The sequence below is a fragment of the Nicotiana tomentosiformis genome, chromosome 7, assembly GCF_000390325.3.
Source record: "Nicotiana tomentosiformis chromosome 7, ASM39032v3, whole genome shotgun sequence".
Taxonomy (NCBI): domain Eukaryota; kingdom Viridiplantae; phylum Streptophyta; class Magnoliopsida; order Solanales; family Solanaceae; genus Nicotiana; species Nicotiana tomentosiformis.
Genome location: NC_090818.1, coordinates 111701903 through 111718701, shown reverse-complemented (window position 1 = coordinate 111718701; position 16799 = coordinate 111701903). Strand labels below are relative to the sequence as shown.

General features: G+C 33.6%; 4 protein-coding genes across 4 annotated transcripts; all 4 read left to right on the top strand.

Annotated features, from left to right (window-relative positions):
* Positions 1 to 707: 707 nt before the first annotated feature.
* LOC104102447 (probable protein phosphatase 2C 4) lies at positions 708 to 3313 on the top strand. Its single transcript, XM_009610152.4, has 4 exons — positions 708 to 2298; positions 2400 to 2513; positions 2793 to 3057; positions 3157 to 3313. The coding sequence occupies exons 1-4, from the start codon at positions 847 to 849 to the stop codon at positions 3270 to 3272; spliced, it is 1947 nt and encodes a 648-aa protein (XP_009608447.1). The 5' UTR covers positions 708 to 846; the 3' UTR covers positions 3273 to 3313.
* Positions 3314 to 10534: 7221 nt separating this feature from the next.
* LOC117278303 (uncharacterized) lies at positions 10535 to 15409 on the top strand. The gene is made up of 2 exons (XM_033657743.2): positions 10535 to 11820; positions 12144 to 15409. Exons 1-2 carry the CDS (start codon positions 11406 to 11408, stop codon positions 12176 to 12178), a joined length of 450 nt encoding a protein of 149 aa, XP_033513634.1. The 5' UTR covers positions 10535 to 11405; the 3' UTR covers positions 12179 to 15409.
* On the top strand, positions 13411 to 13908 carry LOC138896210 (uncharacterized mitochondrial protein AtMg00820-like). The gene has a single exon (XM_070180997.1). The coding sequence runs from the start codon at positions 13411 to 13413 to the stop codon at positions 13906 to 13908; it is 498 nt and encodes a 165-aa protein (XP_070037098.1).
* Positions 13934 to 15087, top strand: LOC138896209 (uncharacterized mitochondrial protein AtMg00810-like). Its single transcript, XM_070180996.1, has 3 exons — positions 13934 to 14021; positions 14150 to 14385; positions 14434 to 15087. Exons 1-3 carry the CDS (start codon positions 13934 to 13936, stop codon positions 15085 to 15087), a joined length of 978 nt encoding a protein of 325 aa, XP_070037097.1.
* Positions 15410 to 16799: the final 1390 nt, after the last annotated feature.

Sequence of the window (16799 nt, the reverse complement as noted above, 5' to 3'; positions counted from 1 at the left end):
TGGTCAAACACCTTAATTGTAAAATAAAAAAAAAGTACTTTAAAAAAAAAAAAAACGCTTTTGACGAAGCTTGGACAAACAGGTAGATAATTTTTTCTGTATATACACACATTTAATTCCCTTTAATTTTTTCATATATTTAATTATTTATATTTTAACTCTTTCTTAGTGTAAATCATGACTCCACTATAATTATTGATCAGGACGATTCATTTTTTGCAAACGTGGCACCTAAAATTATTTCTCCTTTTTATTTTCTTTCTTGACACAATTATCTATCAGTTATCATGCGACTTTTCTTCTCTTTACTGTTATAAAATTTAAACTTTTACTTTGACCCAATTCAATATTCTCAAATTCCTCAAGTTGCTACATTTGACTTTCTGAAATAAACACGCTTTAGCTTATACCTTAGCCTTAACTCCTAAAACTCCCCCCCCCCCCCCCCCACAAAAACAAAACCCCTTGACTTCTCAGTTCTCACCCACCGCCCAAAATAAAAACAAAAAGAATCAAACAAAACCTTATAGTATTAAATGTCAACGCCCCACCCAAATAAACAAAGAATAAATATTTTAAAAAATAAAATTAGTGAACTGCCCACCCAAACCAGTATCAAATAAAAAAAATAAATTCAATTAAAATATTATTCTTACTTTTTTTCTTATATCAATAGTTAACTCTTTCTCTTTCCTCTTCTCCATTTAAATCCTCTTGCCAGTTTTCCTCTGAACTTTCAAACAATTTTTTCTTCTTATTCTCTCACCGTTGTTGTGAATATTTGATGAACAACAATCACCTGTAAAAAATCTCTGTATTTGAATATTTTTTATTTATTTGTTCAAAATGGGTAACGGAGTGAGAAAGTTGAATCTTTGTTTTGCGGGAGATGTTGGAGAAATCTCAAAAAGACATCATGATATAGCTATGAACATAACTGATCCACTTGATGAAGGTTTGGGTCATTCTTTCTGCTATATTCGACCCGACCCGTATTCAAAACCCCACCTGTTTTCCGATGATTCGTCTTCTTCTTCTACTACCACCACTATTTCCAGCGCTAGCAGCTGCCCGACGGCGGCGTTCCGTACAATCTCCGGCGCCTCCATCTCTGCTAACACCTCCACTCCTTTGTCAACGGCCATCGTTGACTTTTCCGCTTACAATCACAATAGTGATAAAGCATCAGCTTTTGAGAGCTCTCAGTTTTTTTCATCCATTCCTCTTCAGCCAATCCCAAGAGGGTCATCATTTGCAGCTTCTACTATTCATTCAGGCCCTATCCCGGCCCGTATTTCTAGTACGTACCCTTGCTCGGGCCCGATCGAGAGGGGATTCATGTCCGGCCCGATTGAGCGGAGCTTCACCTCGGGCCCGTTGGAGAACCAGTATGATCATATCCAAAGGTACAAGCCCAAGTCCAAGAAATGGGGTTTAATTAAAAGTTTAAAGAAAGTGTTGTCAAATTCCTTTTTGGGGTTTAATAAAGAAATGAATTTGGTAGAGAAGAATAATAATAATGAAGTTAATGTTCAAGGGAGTAATAGTCATCATAGTAATGTTGGAAATAGTTTGAGTAGTCAGAATAGTTTGGTTGATGATGATGATGAGGGAAATGACTCATTTAGAGGCCAAAATGTGCAATGGGCTCAAGGTAAAGCAGGGGAAGACAGAGTACATGTTGTGATTTCTGAGGAACATGGTTGGGTTTTTGTAGGGATATATGATGGATTTAATGGACCTGATGCTACTGATTTTCTGTTAAACAATCTTTATTCAAATGTCTATAAAGAACTCAAGGGATTGCTATGGAATGATAAGTTAGAAACCCCCAAGAATTCGACGAGCAACGAGACTGTTCCGTTAAGAAACTCGGGTTTTAAGGTGGAACATTTTGTTCAAAATCAAGAATTAGATCAGAGGGAGAAACTTGATGGGGTTGTTGGTGTTGACCATTCTGATGTATTGAAGGCTTTATCTGAAGGGTTGAGGAAAACCGAGGCATCGTATTTGGAGATTGCTGATATGATGGTAAAGGAGAATCCTGAATTGGCTTTAATGGGATCTTGTGTTTTAGTAATGTTGCTTAAAGATCAGGATGTTTATTTGTTGAATGTTGGAGATAGTAGAGCTGTTTTAGCTCAAAATCCTGAGTCTGATATTTCTATTAGCAAATTGAAAAGGATAAATGAGCAGAGTGTAAATAGCATTGATGCACTCTATCGAGCTGAATCTGATCGCAAACATAATCTAATTCCTTCTCAACTTACTATGGATCATAGCACATCTATTAAAGAGGTACAAATTTTAGTCCATTTGAATGAGCAATTATACGAAAAACGTTTGTATTTTGTCTGTTTCATATGTTTATGTTGTGCTTATCTTGTGAATGATTGCAGGAAGTAATTAGGATTAGAAGTGAGCATTTGGATGATCCTTTCGCGATTAAAAATGATAGAGTGAAAGGTTCCTTGAAAGTTACTCGAGCTTTCGGGGCAGGATATCTCAAACAGGTACTAATCTTGATTTTACACTCTATCAGTGATCATATTGAAGGTGTTGCCATGTGACTAGAAGGTCACGGGTTCGAGCCGTGGAAACAGCCTCTTGTAGAAATGCAGGGTAAGCTGCGTACAATAGACCCTTGTAGTCCGGCTCTTCCCCAGACCCCGCACATAGCGGGAGCTTAGTGCACCGGGCTGTCCTTGTATCATTGATCATATTGATGCCTGATTTTTGAAGATTGTTTTTAGCCTTATGTTAATGTCTTTTCCCCTTCTGTGATTTTACAGCCCAAGTGGAATAATGCACTTCTAGAGATGTTCAGAATTAACTACATTGGGAATTCGCCTTACATCAACTGTTTACCATCGCTTTACCACCACACTCTTGGTTCGAGAGACAGATTTTTGATCTTATCATCTGATGGTCTTTACCAATACTTCACAAATGAAGAAGCAGTCTCAGAAGTAGAGACCTTTATGTCTATATTCCCCGAGGGAGATCCTGCACAACATCTCGTCGAAGAAGTGTTATTCAGAGCTGCTAAGAAAGCTGGTAATTACAAACACTCAGAATCTTTGCCTGTGAGATTTGCTAAGTACTAATTTCTCATAGCAATCGTTCTAAACAAAATTTTGGTTTTGGATTTTGCAGGATTGAACTTCCATGAGTTGCTCGATATACCTCAAGGAGATCGTAGGAAGTACCATGATGATGTTTCAATTATCATTTTGTCCTTCGAAGGAAGGATATGGAAATCATCGTTGTAAATCAGCTAGACACAGGAATTTTTATATTTTACCCTCAGAAATCAGGAAAAAAAGAAAGTACATAGAAAAAATCGAGCTAATTTTGCTGTTAACCGTTGTTTACCCAATTTTAGCAGTAGTGTTTATAGTATACAGTCTAGGCTGCTCGATAAAAGATAGCGAGGCTGAGGTTTCTTGATCCAGAGATTGTAAAATTGCCAATAAACTTATAACAACCCCTGCCTCTTCTACATTCAAATGTTATTAGGACATGGTAAGTTTTGTAACAGATGGTGCTCCTTGTATACATTCTGGAGTTCCATTTCACAAAATTTTACCTCAATAGATATGACGCGTTGGTCGAATTTATACCATACTTATTTTCTAGTTTCAACTATTCAAGATTGATGCTTGCATCAGGTAGGCTGCCTACATTACACCTCCCTGGGTGCAGCCCTTCCGTGGACCCTGCATGAACGTGAGATGCTTTGTGCACCCGGCTGCACTTTTAACTTTTCAAGATTGATGTTTTGTCTTGAACAAGTTAGAAGAATGTATGTGGAATCAGAATATTGGCATAATGCTAAAAGTAATTGAAGTGACCAAGAGAGGAAAAGTTGAAGTTGAAAATCTGGTGGAGTTCTTTTTATTCCTCATATCCATAAGTTTGGTTTCTCAAACAAGCAATAGATTGTTGTTGGAAATAGAAAGTTGACTACTGATTTTGTTTTACCATTTCAAACTGCTGCTTTATTTTCTTTGCTCTTTTATTTCATCTTGAATGATTTTAGTTGACCAAGTTGTCTAACTAAACTGTTCAGGTTTCTTTATCACTTATCATCATCTGGTTAGTTTGGTATCAACTTTCAATTTGATTAATGACAATAAAATAACGTCTCAATCTTAAGCAAGTTGGGGTCACGTCAGAAAATTAAATGACAATATTTTTGTCATTTTTCGTCGCGACTTGTGTAATACAAGGGCCTGAAAAATTATTGCAGGATTTAGGATCTAAAATTAGAGGCAAATACAGAATTTAAATTTAATGGGTTTAGCTTTTAAGATTTTTAGCATTGAATTTATTGTACTGTTAAAATTATTGGTTCAAATCTAATATTTATTGAGATTTTAGTAGGGGTTTTTTTACATATAAATTCATATTTCATATCGAAAGTTATAAGTTCAGCTGAACCCGTAGCCGAAAGGCTACGCTCCTTTTCAGGAATCCATTGGAAATTTCAAGTTGAAATTTTCAAAATTAATCCTTTGTGTATTCTAAACAGAAAGCAATTGGCCCAAGAATGGAGATAGTCAATTGTACTCATCATTTGTCACAAACTCTCTACGCGTTTTCTTTGTTAATCTAATCCATTCTTGAGTTGAAAAATGAAACCCCAAAAAAAAGATAAAAGAAAAAATTGGCAAATTAGCCACAAAAGTCGTACTTACGACCTGTGAAATTTACAGAAAAGAGCAGTATATTTGGTCTACTTACGTTAGTAAACTACTATTATAGTACTATAAAATGCAGTATGGAGCATGACTTCTCTAAAATAAACTACTCCATAACCAAGAAAGAAACAAAAAGGAAATAGTTGACCAGAAGCTATCAGACAAAAAGCTTGCATTAAGGTTGTTTTTTCCAAGAGCATTGATTGGATGTTTTTGTTAGCTGATGATGCAATTAGAAACAAATAAGTAGACCATATCATCATAAATGTAGTGGGATGGTTCCAGACTCGGACCCAGGATTTGACGGTCGTGAAGTATCATGACATTTAATATAAATTTATTACTGCTCATAAAGATTGATACTAGGACCTATGGTAATATCTGACTATTACTTGAAGATATTTGTAAGTATACATAGAGTTTTTACCGAAATTTTCGGGTGTTGGTGACCCCTCAACCTATAGTGTATGTCCGCTTCTGGATGGTTCATATATTTCAGATTCAACTGGGTAGCCGTGGAGTTAAATATACAGGTTTGTCCGAACCCATTAGCTTTGTCTCAGATCTTATATATATAAATTCATTAATTAACTATAAATAATTAAATTTCAAACCCAATAAATCACATGCGTTGTGGTAGATCCGGGAATTCGAACCCATAAGTTCAAATTATGAATTCGCTTATGGGATTCAAGACATGGGACTGAAGAATTTCAGTTAAGAGCGCTTTACCTCGCTCAATCGGTTGATTAATCAAGTTAGTGAAAATAACGTAACCATAAATTTTGCTAAGGTTATTTATTTATATATATGTTTAAAATTGATATTTGACCCCTATATATGGTATAATTTTTCGATGAAGGGTGTTTAACTAACCATTATTCACTAACCTTCATCCCAGATTAGTGAGCTTCAGATACCAAATTGTTTAGAAAATCAAATAAATAGAAAGAAATGAAAATAAAAGGAAAAAAAAAAAAAAAGAGAGAGAGGGTAGGTTTCGATCAATAAATATATGAAAACTTTGCGCTTATAAAATTAGATTAGATACATGAACATGGAGGTAGAAAGTCAACCTCGTAAAAGCTAAAAAATATTTGACAGTTGCTTGTGGTTTAGGTATCTCTAAAATCTCGTGACATTATTAATGACTTAGCATCAGTTTTAAAATATTAATGAAAGATATGAAAATAAATGTTCAAAGTGAGTTGGTTTTGATTTTTTGGACTATCACAATCAGTCATTACCCACTGAAAAATACTATTGCTAAAGTGATGTAATGCTTCTTTCACCTAAAAACAGCAACAAAAATAAAAGATATCTATTTTAAATTTTCGCGATAATTAGCTCCAAATTTTTGATAGAAAATTGAAAATTCTGACTGGATTCAACGTTGAAGTTACAATGGAAATTTATAAATCCTTAAAAGGGAAAAGGTCTGTTTGGAAAGCCACCAAGTAATTGGAATTGGTGTAACTACTAGGGTAGTAATTACACAGTCTAGTAATTACACAATGTATAATTACGATGACCTGTTTGTTTGTCATAATATAATTCTCGTGTAATTACAAATGTACTGTTTGGTTGCACAAGTGTAATTACACAGTTAGATAAAATATAAAATTAATTATTAAAAATTTAAAAGTAAGATTTTAACAAATATATGCCTCTATAAATGATATTAAATTTGACATTTAAGATGCATATTGTTTCTTGAAAATATATTAATTACTAATCATATATTTGTAATTAATATTGTAAAAATAATTGACATATATTTAACTTTAATCAATTATAAAAACTAGAAGTACATATTTTATAAGAACATCATAGACTGCATGCTTGATAAAAAGATTAATATTTATAAATATAATACCATAACATTACTCAAATATTTTACAAAAAATAATCTATCAATTCTAACTAAAGAATGAGTGGCATGCAGTCTGAATTAATAAGTCAATACTACTAAAGCAAATAAAATAGAACCGAAAATATAACATGAATTCAAAATCCATTTTTTTTAACATAATACTCTTATGTAAAATTACAACATAACATAAAAAAGTTTTAACATAATTTAAATAAATAAAATTCAAAAAATAAAAATAAAACATAAGTCTATAACCTCATTCAACAATGAGATTCTACTTTAATGACATCACTCATTATATGCCAAGTTTATTAATAACTCATTGTTTGTAATATTAGGAGGTGTAGGTTCAAAACTAGGATAATAGCACAATTATGCTAAATAGAGAAAATAAAAAAAATAAAAAATATGAGCAACTACATGGAATCATAAAAATAAAGGTTAAAAATGAGAATATTATTTAAATTAAAAAGTAATCTATTATTTTAATATAGTTAAGTTTGCATATAACCTCATCCAATAACAAAGTTCAACTTTAATGACATTACTCATTATAAGTTAAGTTTGTGGATGACTTATTTTTCTAAGATTGCGAGGTATAATTTTTTAGAAAAATCAGAATAAACATAGCTAAGTGTAATTAAAAAAATATAAAAAATAATTAAGAAATAAATATGAAAAATTATGTAGAAACACGTGAAGTAATTATACCCCCTCAATTTCACTCAATAACATGCTGACCGAGTAATTACTTGGTCAGACAAACATGCCAAAACAGTGTAAATACCCAAGTACACCTAAATCCAATTACAAGGTGGTTTTCCAAACAGCCCCCGAAAATTTCAATTTGAGAAATCATGAAATGTTATTGGTTTGTTTTGTATTCCGATGTACTCCTTCCGTCTTAAATTATCTGTCGTGCTTTCTAAAAGTAGTTGTCTCAAATTATTTATCATTTTAAAAGTTCAAGATAAAATTAATTTTTTTCCCCATTTATATGTAATTGTTCTTGAAGATAGAGATAACACATAAATAGTATAAATATTCAATGAAGAGAGATTATATATTAAGACATAAATAAGGATAAAATAGTTCAAAAATCCTTCAAATTAATATTTTCTTAAGAGGCGTATAAGAGAGAAATACGACGGATAATTTGAAACGGACGACAAAGTACTCATTTTTACACTTCTAATAGAATGGTAATGCCTAGTTTTTCTAGTATCTAATAATTAATTATTAACCACCTCCTATTTTTCTGGTCATTTGTATTAGTTGACTCGGCCTATATAACTAATCAATTTTGTATACAGAGTCAATAAAACTAAAGAACTAGTAACAAAACAAGTTTATTTATTTTTTCAAATGAAAAAACGAGTTTATAAATAGGACTGAGAATGAATTAATTAATTTGACATATACAAATAAAAATAGAGAAAACTGGTCCTAGTTTATATTTATTTTATTTTTACTTTTAGACTCAATCAAAACTTAATTACATCTACAAATTGAACATAAAAGAGAAAAGACACAAACACCCAACGCACTTAAAACTAAAAAAGTGATTAAAATAAGGACAGATTTTATAGTAAAGTCATAAAAGAACTTCATTAGTTATGTTTTGAATGTAGTAAGTATTATACAATTTAGAATAATAGAAGATACCAAATAATAGATAAAACATTTTTAGGTATAAAATGGGAAGAAAGAACATAAAGTCAAGTTAACTGATTTCGCGAAAAGGCACGGAAAAAGAAAAGATACAACGAGAGAAGAGTATTAAAAAAGGGAGGTTGATAATTTAGAGAGTGAAATAGATATCGTCACTCTAAAATCACTAGTCAATGACTGGGTTTTGAGATATGAAGAGAAAAATTATCTATAATTTGAAGATAGAGGGAAAGTTTGATTTTTAATATAATTTTGGAGAAAAATCATTTTCACCTCTTTTGAAATTCAACATTAATAGTCTAAGATCAAGCATTTTAAAAGCTTGAAGTTTAATAACGTCATTTGAGTTAGACTTCATTCTCAGTATTATACAAATTTATGGTTCCTAATTCATTAAATTATCCATTGACTCTATTCTAAGGTGTAGGTAATTCGAGATGTGAAGCGATCTTTGACTAAACAAACTATTATTAAAAAATTATTTGAAAATTACAAATTTTTTCTCAACTGAATTATAAAAGTCTGATTCACCTAAATTGGAATAGTCACAGATGAAAATGATATCTTTCTGATCCAACCATATATGGTTTAGGTTTGTAAACACGATTAGTTAAACGAATTTTTGGAAAAAGGGCCCCTCGTTTACTTCCTACTTTCTATATCTGTATATATAACTGACTTGCAATTGGGTTATCTTGATAATTTGTCTTAATTGCAATTTGTAAAGTCAGAATACACACAGATGCCAAATCTGACATCCACTATTTCTTTACTAGTATGTACGACTTTATTATTTATTAGTATAGTTATATATTTTTAGATTTTATGCTAAAAATATTAATGGTGTGTAGCATCTATTTTGAATACAGACATTAACCTTTTGTACATTCTCTTTGTGCAAACTGCAAATCCATATTAACTCCAAAGTAATTTTTTTCATGCACAAATAAAGGGGATAAAGACTAGTAAACTAGTAGCATAACAAGTGGTCGTGGCGGATCCAGAATTTTGTACAAACAGGTTCAATCGTAGAAGTCCATAACTAATATAAGCGGCATAAGGCACGAGGAGTAAGTTTTTTTTGTCTTTATTGTTCACAATGTGATCTCGTAATAAAATCCTTTTAAAGTCGGTGCTCTATATTTTAAACCAATTTTTGCTTATTTTAATTTAAAAAATCTAACTTTAGCTAATTTATTAAACTTTAACAAAAATTTTAGAATTTATTAACTCAAAGAAATTTTATTTATTATAAAATCTTTTTAGCATTCATTAGGTAACAAGTTACTATTTACCAAAGAAGACAATAAGAAAAGAGTTACAAATTAAACTAAATTAACACCAATAATCAAAGAAAGAGAGCTTATACACACACAACCCAAAAAAAAAGAACGGAACATTTCCAACATAAACTAAATAAAATTAAACGAACAAATGACAAATAATTTCAAACAAATATACTTGCAACTGTGCAAGTCTTAGCAAATTTTATGAAAGGCAGATCTAAAATTACCTTTTGGAGTAAAATAAACTTCAATATAATTTCTATTGAATTTATGTAAAAAAAAAATAAACTATAAAGTAAAATAAAGAAAACTGCAAAATACATACAAGGAAAATAATTTGCACATAGCTATCATTACGGTTTTTTTTCTTTTGTGATTCTTGTTACAATTTATACAAAAAATAAAATAAAATAGGCACATAAGATGAGAGGATTCGATCACAAGACCTCACCAATACTATGAACTTTTGCAAAGAGCAAAGATTTTATCAAGTGGGTTCAAACATAATTTTTATAAATAATTTACGCTGCTTTAGTCGTAATTTATACTTATACACAATATTATTTTTTGATAAAGCGGGCTTAACTAAACCCGCTTAGCACCACGTGGGTCCGCCCTGTCAAGTGAGACCTGTTTAGTTTTGACTTAAATAATTTTATGTGTTTCAAAATTATCTGTCAAAAAACAATTCAAGATATCCTCATCAAGAAGCAGACTGAGAATTTCAATTTATGTAAAAATAATACTGTACTTATTCTTTTTTGACATTGCGTATGAATATATTATGAGTATATTGTGAGATGCACTGTGATGGAGGGTATGTGGCAAGCTGTGTACAGCTGGCTGCCAAGCTGGATGCCAACAGGGATAATTTAAATTAGTTGTAAGATGTAGTTAGGAGATTAATCAGGCTGCTAGTCGGCTAGGATATTTGTATATATACTCATTAGTGACAATGAAACAGTGGGATTTTTCACTTTCTTCTTCTGCAATCTCTCTTCCCTTCTTCTTCTCAGAACATTCTAGAGCATTGAAGCTTAGAATTGTGAGATAATCGTAGTATTTTGGCATGGTATCAGAGCAATCGATCGTCAAATAGATATTCAAAATTCACGATTGCAGATCAGCAGTGAAGAAATTGAATCAAAGTCTGCTCAATTTGCTCAGCTATGGCGGACAAACTCACCTATACTCATCCCATGTTCATGAACCCAAGAAATACACCTGGTACGGTGCTGATTCCTGTGAAACTCACTCGATCGGAGAATTATGGAATGTGGAGCAGATTGATGCGGATTGCACTCATGGCGAAGAGGAAATTAGGGTTTGTAACTGGTACTTGTAAGTGGGAATCTTTTGATAAGGAATTGCATGAGCAATGGGACGCATGCTATGCAACAGTCTTTTCGTGGATCATGAACACAATATCAGTTGACCTCCTCAGTGGAATTGTATATGCATCTGACTCACACGCTGTCTGATAGGACTTACAGGAATGATTTGACAAAGTAAATCGCATGAGGATCTTTCAAATTCACCGGCAAATTGCGACACTGTCACAAGGTACTAATTCAGTTTTTGTATATTTTTTAAAAATTGAAGGAATTATGGGATGAGTATGATGCAATGGTGCCTCCACGTGGTTGTGATTGTGCTAAGTCCAAAGATTATATTGAACACTTCTATCAACAGAGGTTACTGTAATTTCTTAGTGGTTTAAATGATTCGTATGACCAAGCTAGAAGATAAATTTTGTTGAAAACTACTGTGCCTACACTTAATCAGGCTTATGCTATGATAGTTGAGAATGAAAGCCAACACTCTGTTGGTTTAAATGTGTCTGCTGAGAAAGTAGATCCAATGGCTATGTAGATGAATCGTGGACAGGCTTATAAAGATAAAAGGTCCTTTATAGTGTGTGAATATTGCAACATGAAGGAGCATTCAAAGGAGAATTGCTATAAACTAGTTGAATACCCTGCTAATTTCAAGCAAAAGAAGAAAGGACCTTATGGAAATGAAAATGTTGCCTATGGAAATGGAAATACTGCAGGTCAAGCTAGTTATAGAGGTCCAGCTAGCTATGGAGGACAACCTGGGAATGGTAAACAACCATTTGCTGCTGTGAACAATGCCTCCAGCAATATGGAAAGTCAGACACAAGCACAACACAGCCTTGAAGGAGTTTTAGAAGGAAAAATTCCTCACTTTACTGAGGAACAGTACAACCAGATTCTCAACTTGTTGAACAAGGATGCAAGGGACAACACTCAGGTTAACATGACAGGTAATGCAATATATTGTTTTTTGTCAAGGTTGACAAATGATGAATAGATTGTTGATTCAGGAGCATCACTCCATGTAGTGTCAAACAAAGATCTATTAGAACCAGATCACTTCTCACAGTCACACACATGTGACAAAGTGCACTTACCTATAGGAGCTAAGGAAAACATAACACACACTGGTGAAGCGTCTCTATTTGATAACAAGAGAATTACAAATGTACTATTTGTCCCAGGCTTTAAGTACAATTTACTATCTGTATCAAAACTGACCAAGGAACTTATGTGTTTAGTAATTTTTTTCCCTCACTTCTGCATCTTTCAGGAGCTTTACAGTGGCAGAGTGAAGGGGATTGGTAGAGAAAGAGGTGGTCTTTACATCTTCAAGAAGGGACTTGGTAGTGAAGTAGACACAAGACACAGAATAATGGCAATAGCTTGCAAACAGGACTACAGCTTGTGGCACAAGAGGTTGGGTCATCCTTCTTTGTCAGCAATGAAGTATATGAAAATTGTACATAGTAATGTAGATAGTACTTTGATAAATAAGTGTCCGGTTTGTCCCTTAGCAAAACAGACTAGATTAGTGTTTCCTACCAGTAGTTCAAGAGCTGCTTCTATATTTTGCCTTATACACATGGACCTTTGGGGACCTTATAAAACACCAACCTTTGACAAAAAGTACTATTTTTTAACTGTGGTTGATGACTATAGTAGATATATATGGATTTACTTGCTGCAGCTTAAGACAGAAGTTATAGTTAGTATTAAGTCTTTCCATGTCATGGTTAAGACTCAATTTGGGGTCATGGTGAAAGTGATTAGGACTGATAATGGAACAGAATTCTTTAACTCATAATGCAGTTTATTGTTTCAAGATCTGGGAATAGTTCATCAGAGTAGCTGTGTGCATACACCCCAACATAATGGGGTGGTATAAAGGAAGTACAAACACATTCTAAACATAACCAGAGCATTGAGATTCCAATCTAAAATGTCAATCAGATATTGAGGTATTTGCATTCAATCTGCAGTATATTCGATGAATAGACTGAGTTCTGTTGTGATTCAAGGGAAAAGTCCTTATGAACTTGTATATAAGAAGAAGCCTTTTTAACACATCTGAGAGTTATTGGATGTCTATGTTATGCAACAAATGTATTCAAAGGAGACAAGTTTGGAAAAAGGGCTAGAGCTGCAATGTTGATGGGATATTCAGAGACTAGGAAGGGTTACATACTTCTGGACCTTCACACCAATTATTTGTAAATAGAGATGTCATATTCAAGGAAACAAAATTTCCTTTTCCCAAGGCATCCATCACAGCTCAGGCCAAACACCATGACATTCATGCTCCTTTGGAGCAGAACAACTTGTTTGATGATTATTTTGCAGGTGAGGAACAACCAAATGACAGTGCTGATCAAGGACCTGATGTTGTAGAACAAGAATATGTCATTGAAGATCATATTGAAGGGAAGAATATCACTAGTGTAGAACAGGCACTCTCACCTACTGATGAAGAATAGCTGATGACAGATACATGAACAGCTTCATTCCTTTAGGAGTTGCAGGTTGAGGAGGGTGAAGTAATGACATATGATCAACCTACAACCCTCAAGAAATCTACCAGAACAAGCAAGCAACCTATTTGGATGAAGGACTATGTAGTCCAAAGTGGCAAAACATGCAACAAGCATCCTATTTCCAATCATCTATCTTATGACAAGATTACACCAACATATCACAGCTATCTTGCCAAGTTTTCTACCTTAATTAAACCTCAGACTTTTAAGGAAGCAGTTAAGGATGAAAGATGGGTAGAATACATGAAGCAAGAAATTAAAACCTTGGAAGAAAACAAGACCTGGGAGGTGGTAACTCTTCCTAAGGGTAAGAATATAGTTGATTCAAAGTGGGTATACAAAATCAAATACCAGGCTAATGGTGAGGTTGAAAGATTTAAGGCAAGGTTAGTTACAAAGGGCTACAGTCAAAGAGAAGGATTGGACTATCATGACACCTTCTCTCCTGTGATCAAGATGGTTACAGTGAGGACAGTGATTGCATTAGCTGTCTCCAAGGGCTAGAATCTGTATCAAATGGATGTGTATAATGCCTTCTTGCAAGGTGATCTATATGAAGAAGTTTATATGGAGATGCCAGAATGATTCAGGAGATAGGGGGAGCAGAAAGTTTGCAGGTTGCTTAAGTCCTTATATGGATTGAAACATGCATCTAGGCAATTGAATATTAAACTAACAGATGCATTAGTGGAAGCAGGCTTCATGTAGAGCATCTATGACTATTCATTGTTTACCTTAAAAATAGGACAAGATGTGGTGATTGTTCTAGTGTATGTAGATGATTTACTCATCACTGGAAGCAACATTGGGTTGATTGATGAAGCTAAAGGGGTGTTGCACAAAAATTTCAAATTGAAAGACCTAGGAGAGCTCAGGTATTTCCTTGGCATTGAAGTCTTGAGGTCTAAGTCAGGTGTCATCCTAAATCAAATGAAGTATGTCTTGGAGTTAGTTTCTGATCTAAGCCTGAGTGGTGCTAGGGTGGCTAACACACCTTTGGAATTCAATCTAAAACTAACAACTATGTAGTATGATAAGGCAGTTGGGATCAAAGGTGATGAAATGCTAGAAGACATCAACAAATACCAGAAGTTAATTGGGAGGCTAATGTATGTTACCACCACAAGACTTGATATCAATTATGCAGTCCAGACACTCAGCCAGTTCATGCAAGCACCGAAAAAATCTCATTGGGAGGATGCAACAAGGCTAGCCAGATATCTAAAAGGTACAGTAGGTCAAGGAATTTGGTTGCAGGCTACAGAAGCCAGTGAGTTGACCTGTTGGTGTGATTCAGATTTGGCATCATGCCCAAATACACGAAGGTCAGTGACAGGGTATGTTGTGAAGCTTGGTGACTCTTTGATCTCTTGGAAGTCAAAGAAGCAACAAACAATATCTAGAAGTTCAGCAGAAGAAGAATACAAAAGCATGACCTCAGCAGTAGCAGGAATTACTTGGCTACTGGGATTGTGCAAAGAGCACGGAATTGCAACTAGAGAACCAGTAATTGTGCACACTGACAGCAAGGCTGCTATGCAAATAGCAGCCAATCCAATTTTTTATGAACGGACAAAACATATAGACATTGACTGTCATTTCATTAGAGACAAGATTAAATGTGGAATGATCAAGCATGTATATGTTCCTACAAGGGATCAATTAGCAGACCTTTTTGACTAAGGGGTTAGGTCATGCAGCACATGTGCATCTATTGAGCAAGCTGGGAGTGTTGAACATTTTGCACCCTCCAGCTTGGGGAGTATTGTGAGATGCATTGTGGCAAGTTGTGTACAGCTAGCTGCCAAGCTGGATGCCAACATGGATAATTTAAGTTAGTTGTAAGATGTAGTTAGGAGGTTAATCAGGCTGTTAGTCGGTTAGGATATTTGTATATATACTCATTAGTGGCAAACAGTGGGATTTTCCACTTTCTTCTTCTGCAATCTCTCTTCTCTTCTTCTTCTCAGAACATTCTAGAGCGTTGAAGCTTAGAATTGTGAGATAATCGTAGCATTTTGGCTGAGTATTTATGCATTTGAGTATTTATGTATTTTGAATTCCACATATGATTTATAAATAGCTCGATGCAAAAACCATGCTATTAACAATAGATCAATAAAGAAGGAGCTTTGATTTAATGATTTGATCCCTATTACAGACAAAAAAATTAGTATTTTAATGAAGAAAAGTCGAGATTTGAACTTGTCGTAAACAACTAATGAAGGGAGCATTCTTTGGTTGTGAGTTTGTGACAAGCAGCTACGTACTCTAGATAGCTGCACAACAAAACCATAACTTAATTACTGTTAAATTTCATTTAAGCAATGATTTTAAACGTTCATTATTATGTACTCGTCTGTCAATACTGGACTAAAAAATATAATTTGTGTTTTGAGTCTTTACATACGCGCAGGGCGGATGTAATATTCTATTGACGGATCAATTGAACTTATAACTTTTGACGCGGAGTTGTAAAATTCATTAAAATTGCAACAATAGTAGATATGAACTCATAACTTTAAAAATATAATGGGTTCAATGCTAGCCCATAGAGTTTAAATTCTGTATTCACATCTGTTTACATGGGTTACGGGTGAATTGGCTACGACCAGGTCACATTTTGGCTCAAATTTCACTATTTCAACCAATTTTTCTGAGTTTTCATCTTCTGTTTTTTCCTGTTTAGTTTTTTTTTTTTTTTTTAAAAAATAACTACTCCTCTGCTTGTTTATTCAAAAAAACTTTTGAATGCAATTCCTTTAATTTCTTAAATCTGTTCAAGAGTTTGAGGGTTATTTACCTTTTCCCATTAAACATCCAATGTACGGATTGGACTAATGTGTTGCTGCAAGTATATTGGCTCATTTCGGGCACCGCCAGTTATTATTCCCTATAATGTATGGAGTTTGTTAGATTTATGGAAATTTCAAGAAATTACAACTTCGATAAGGTTTTCTTAACTTTCCTACAAGTATATGTTGACTTGTGCGAATACCAATTATATGAACCGATTCATCTAAAAATTTAAACTATCAGAAAGAGAAGATATTATTTATAAATTTATTTTATAGGTCTCACTAACATCAATATTAATTTGAGTCTTCAATTGGATGGATCGTGCCTTATCTTTATGGAGAATTTCTTGGTAAGATTAATTAGATAAGGAATTTAATGTTTACTTTTTCTAACCTATAACATTACTCATTAACAAATACAATGCATTGGTTGTTGCAGGTAAGCATATAACCGTGTAGTATAGTCATCTCATTGACTAAAAGCAAATATACTTTTCTATCGTGGGAGTTCTCTCCGCGTAACTCCATGTCTGAGACACTACATAATGTTCAACTTTCAAACAGAACCTGCGAATAGAAGTTTTGTTTTTATATGTC

What these genes read in the sequence shown, in the direction of transcription:
- LOC138896209 (XM_070180996.1), top strand. Translation starts at nt 13,934, where the DNA reads ATGCCTTCTTGCAAGGTGATCTATATGAAGAAGTTTATATGGAGATGC. An exon ending in GGGGAGCAGAAAGTTTGCAG is followed by an intron (nt 14,022 to 14,149) that starts GTTGCTTAAGTC and finishes CCTTAAAAATAG; the next exon opens with GACAAGATGTGGTGATTGTT. An exon ending in TAAGCCTGAGTGGTGCTAGG is followed by an intron (nt 14,386 to 14,433) that starts GTGGCTAACACA and finishes ACAACTATGTAG; the next exon opens with TATGATAAGGCAGTTGGGAT.
- LOC138896210 (XM_070180997.1), top strand. Translation starts at nt 13,411, where the DNA reads ATGACATATGATCAACCTACAACCCTCAAGAAATCTACCAGAACAAGC.
- LOC117278303 (XM_033657743.2), top strand. Translation starts at nt 11,406, where the DNA reads ATGAATCGTGGACAGGCTTATAAAGATAAAAGGTCCTTTATAGTGTGT. An exon ending in CACTCAGGTTAACATGACAG is followed by an intron (nt 11,821 to 12,143) that starts GTAATGCAATAT and finishes TGCATCTTTCAG; the next exon opens with GAGCTTTACAGTGGCAGAGT.
- LOC104102447 (XM_009610152.4), top strand. Translation starts at nt 847, where the DNA reads ATGGGTAACGGAGTGAGAAAGTTGAATCTTTGTTTTGCGGGAGATGTT. An exon ending in ATAGCACATCTATTAAAGAG is followed by an intron (nt 2,299 to 2,399) that starts GTACAAATTTTA and finishes GAATGATTGCAG; the next exon opens with GAAGTAATTAGGATTAGAAG. An exon ending in CAGAGCTGCTAAGAAAGCTG is followed by an intron (nt 3,058 to 3,156) that starts GTAATTACAAAC and finishes TGGATTTTGCAG; the next exon opens with GATTGAACTTCCATGAGTTG.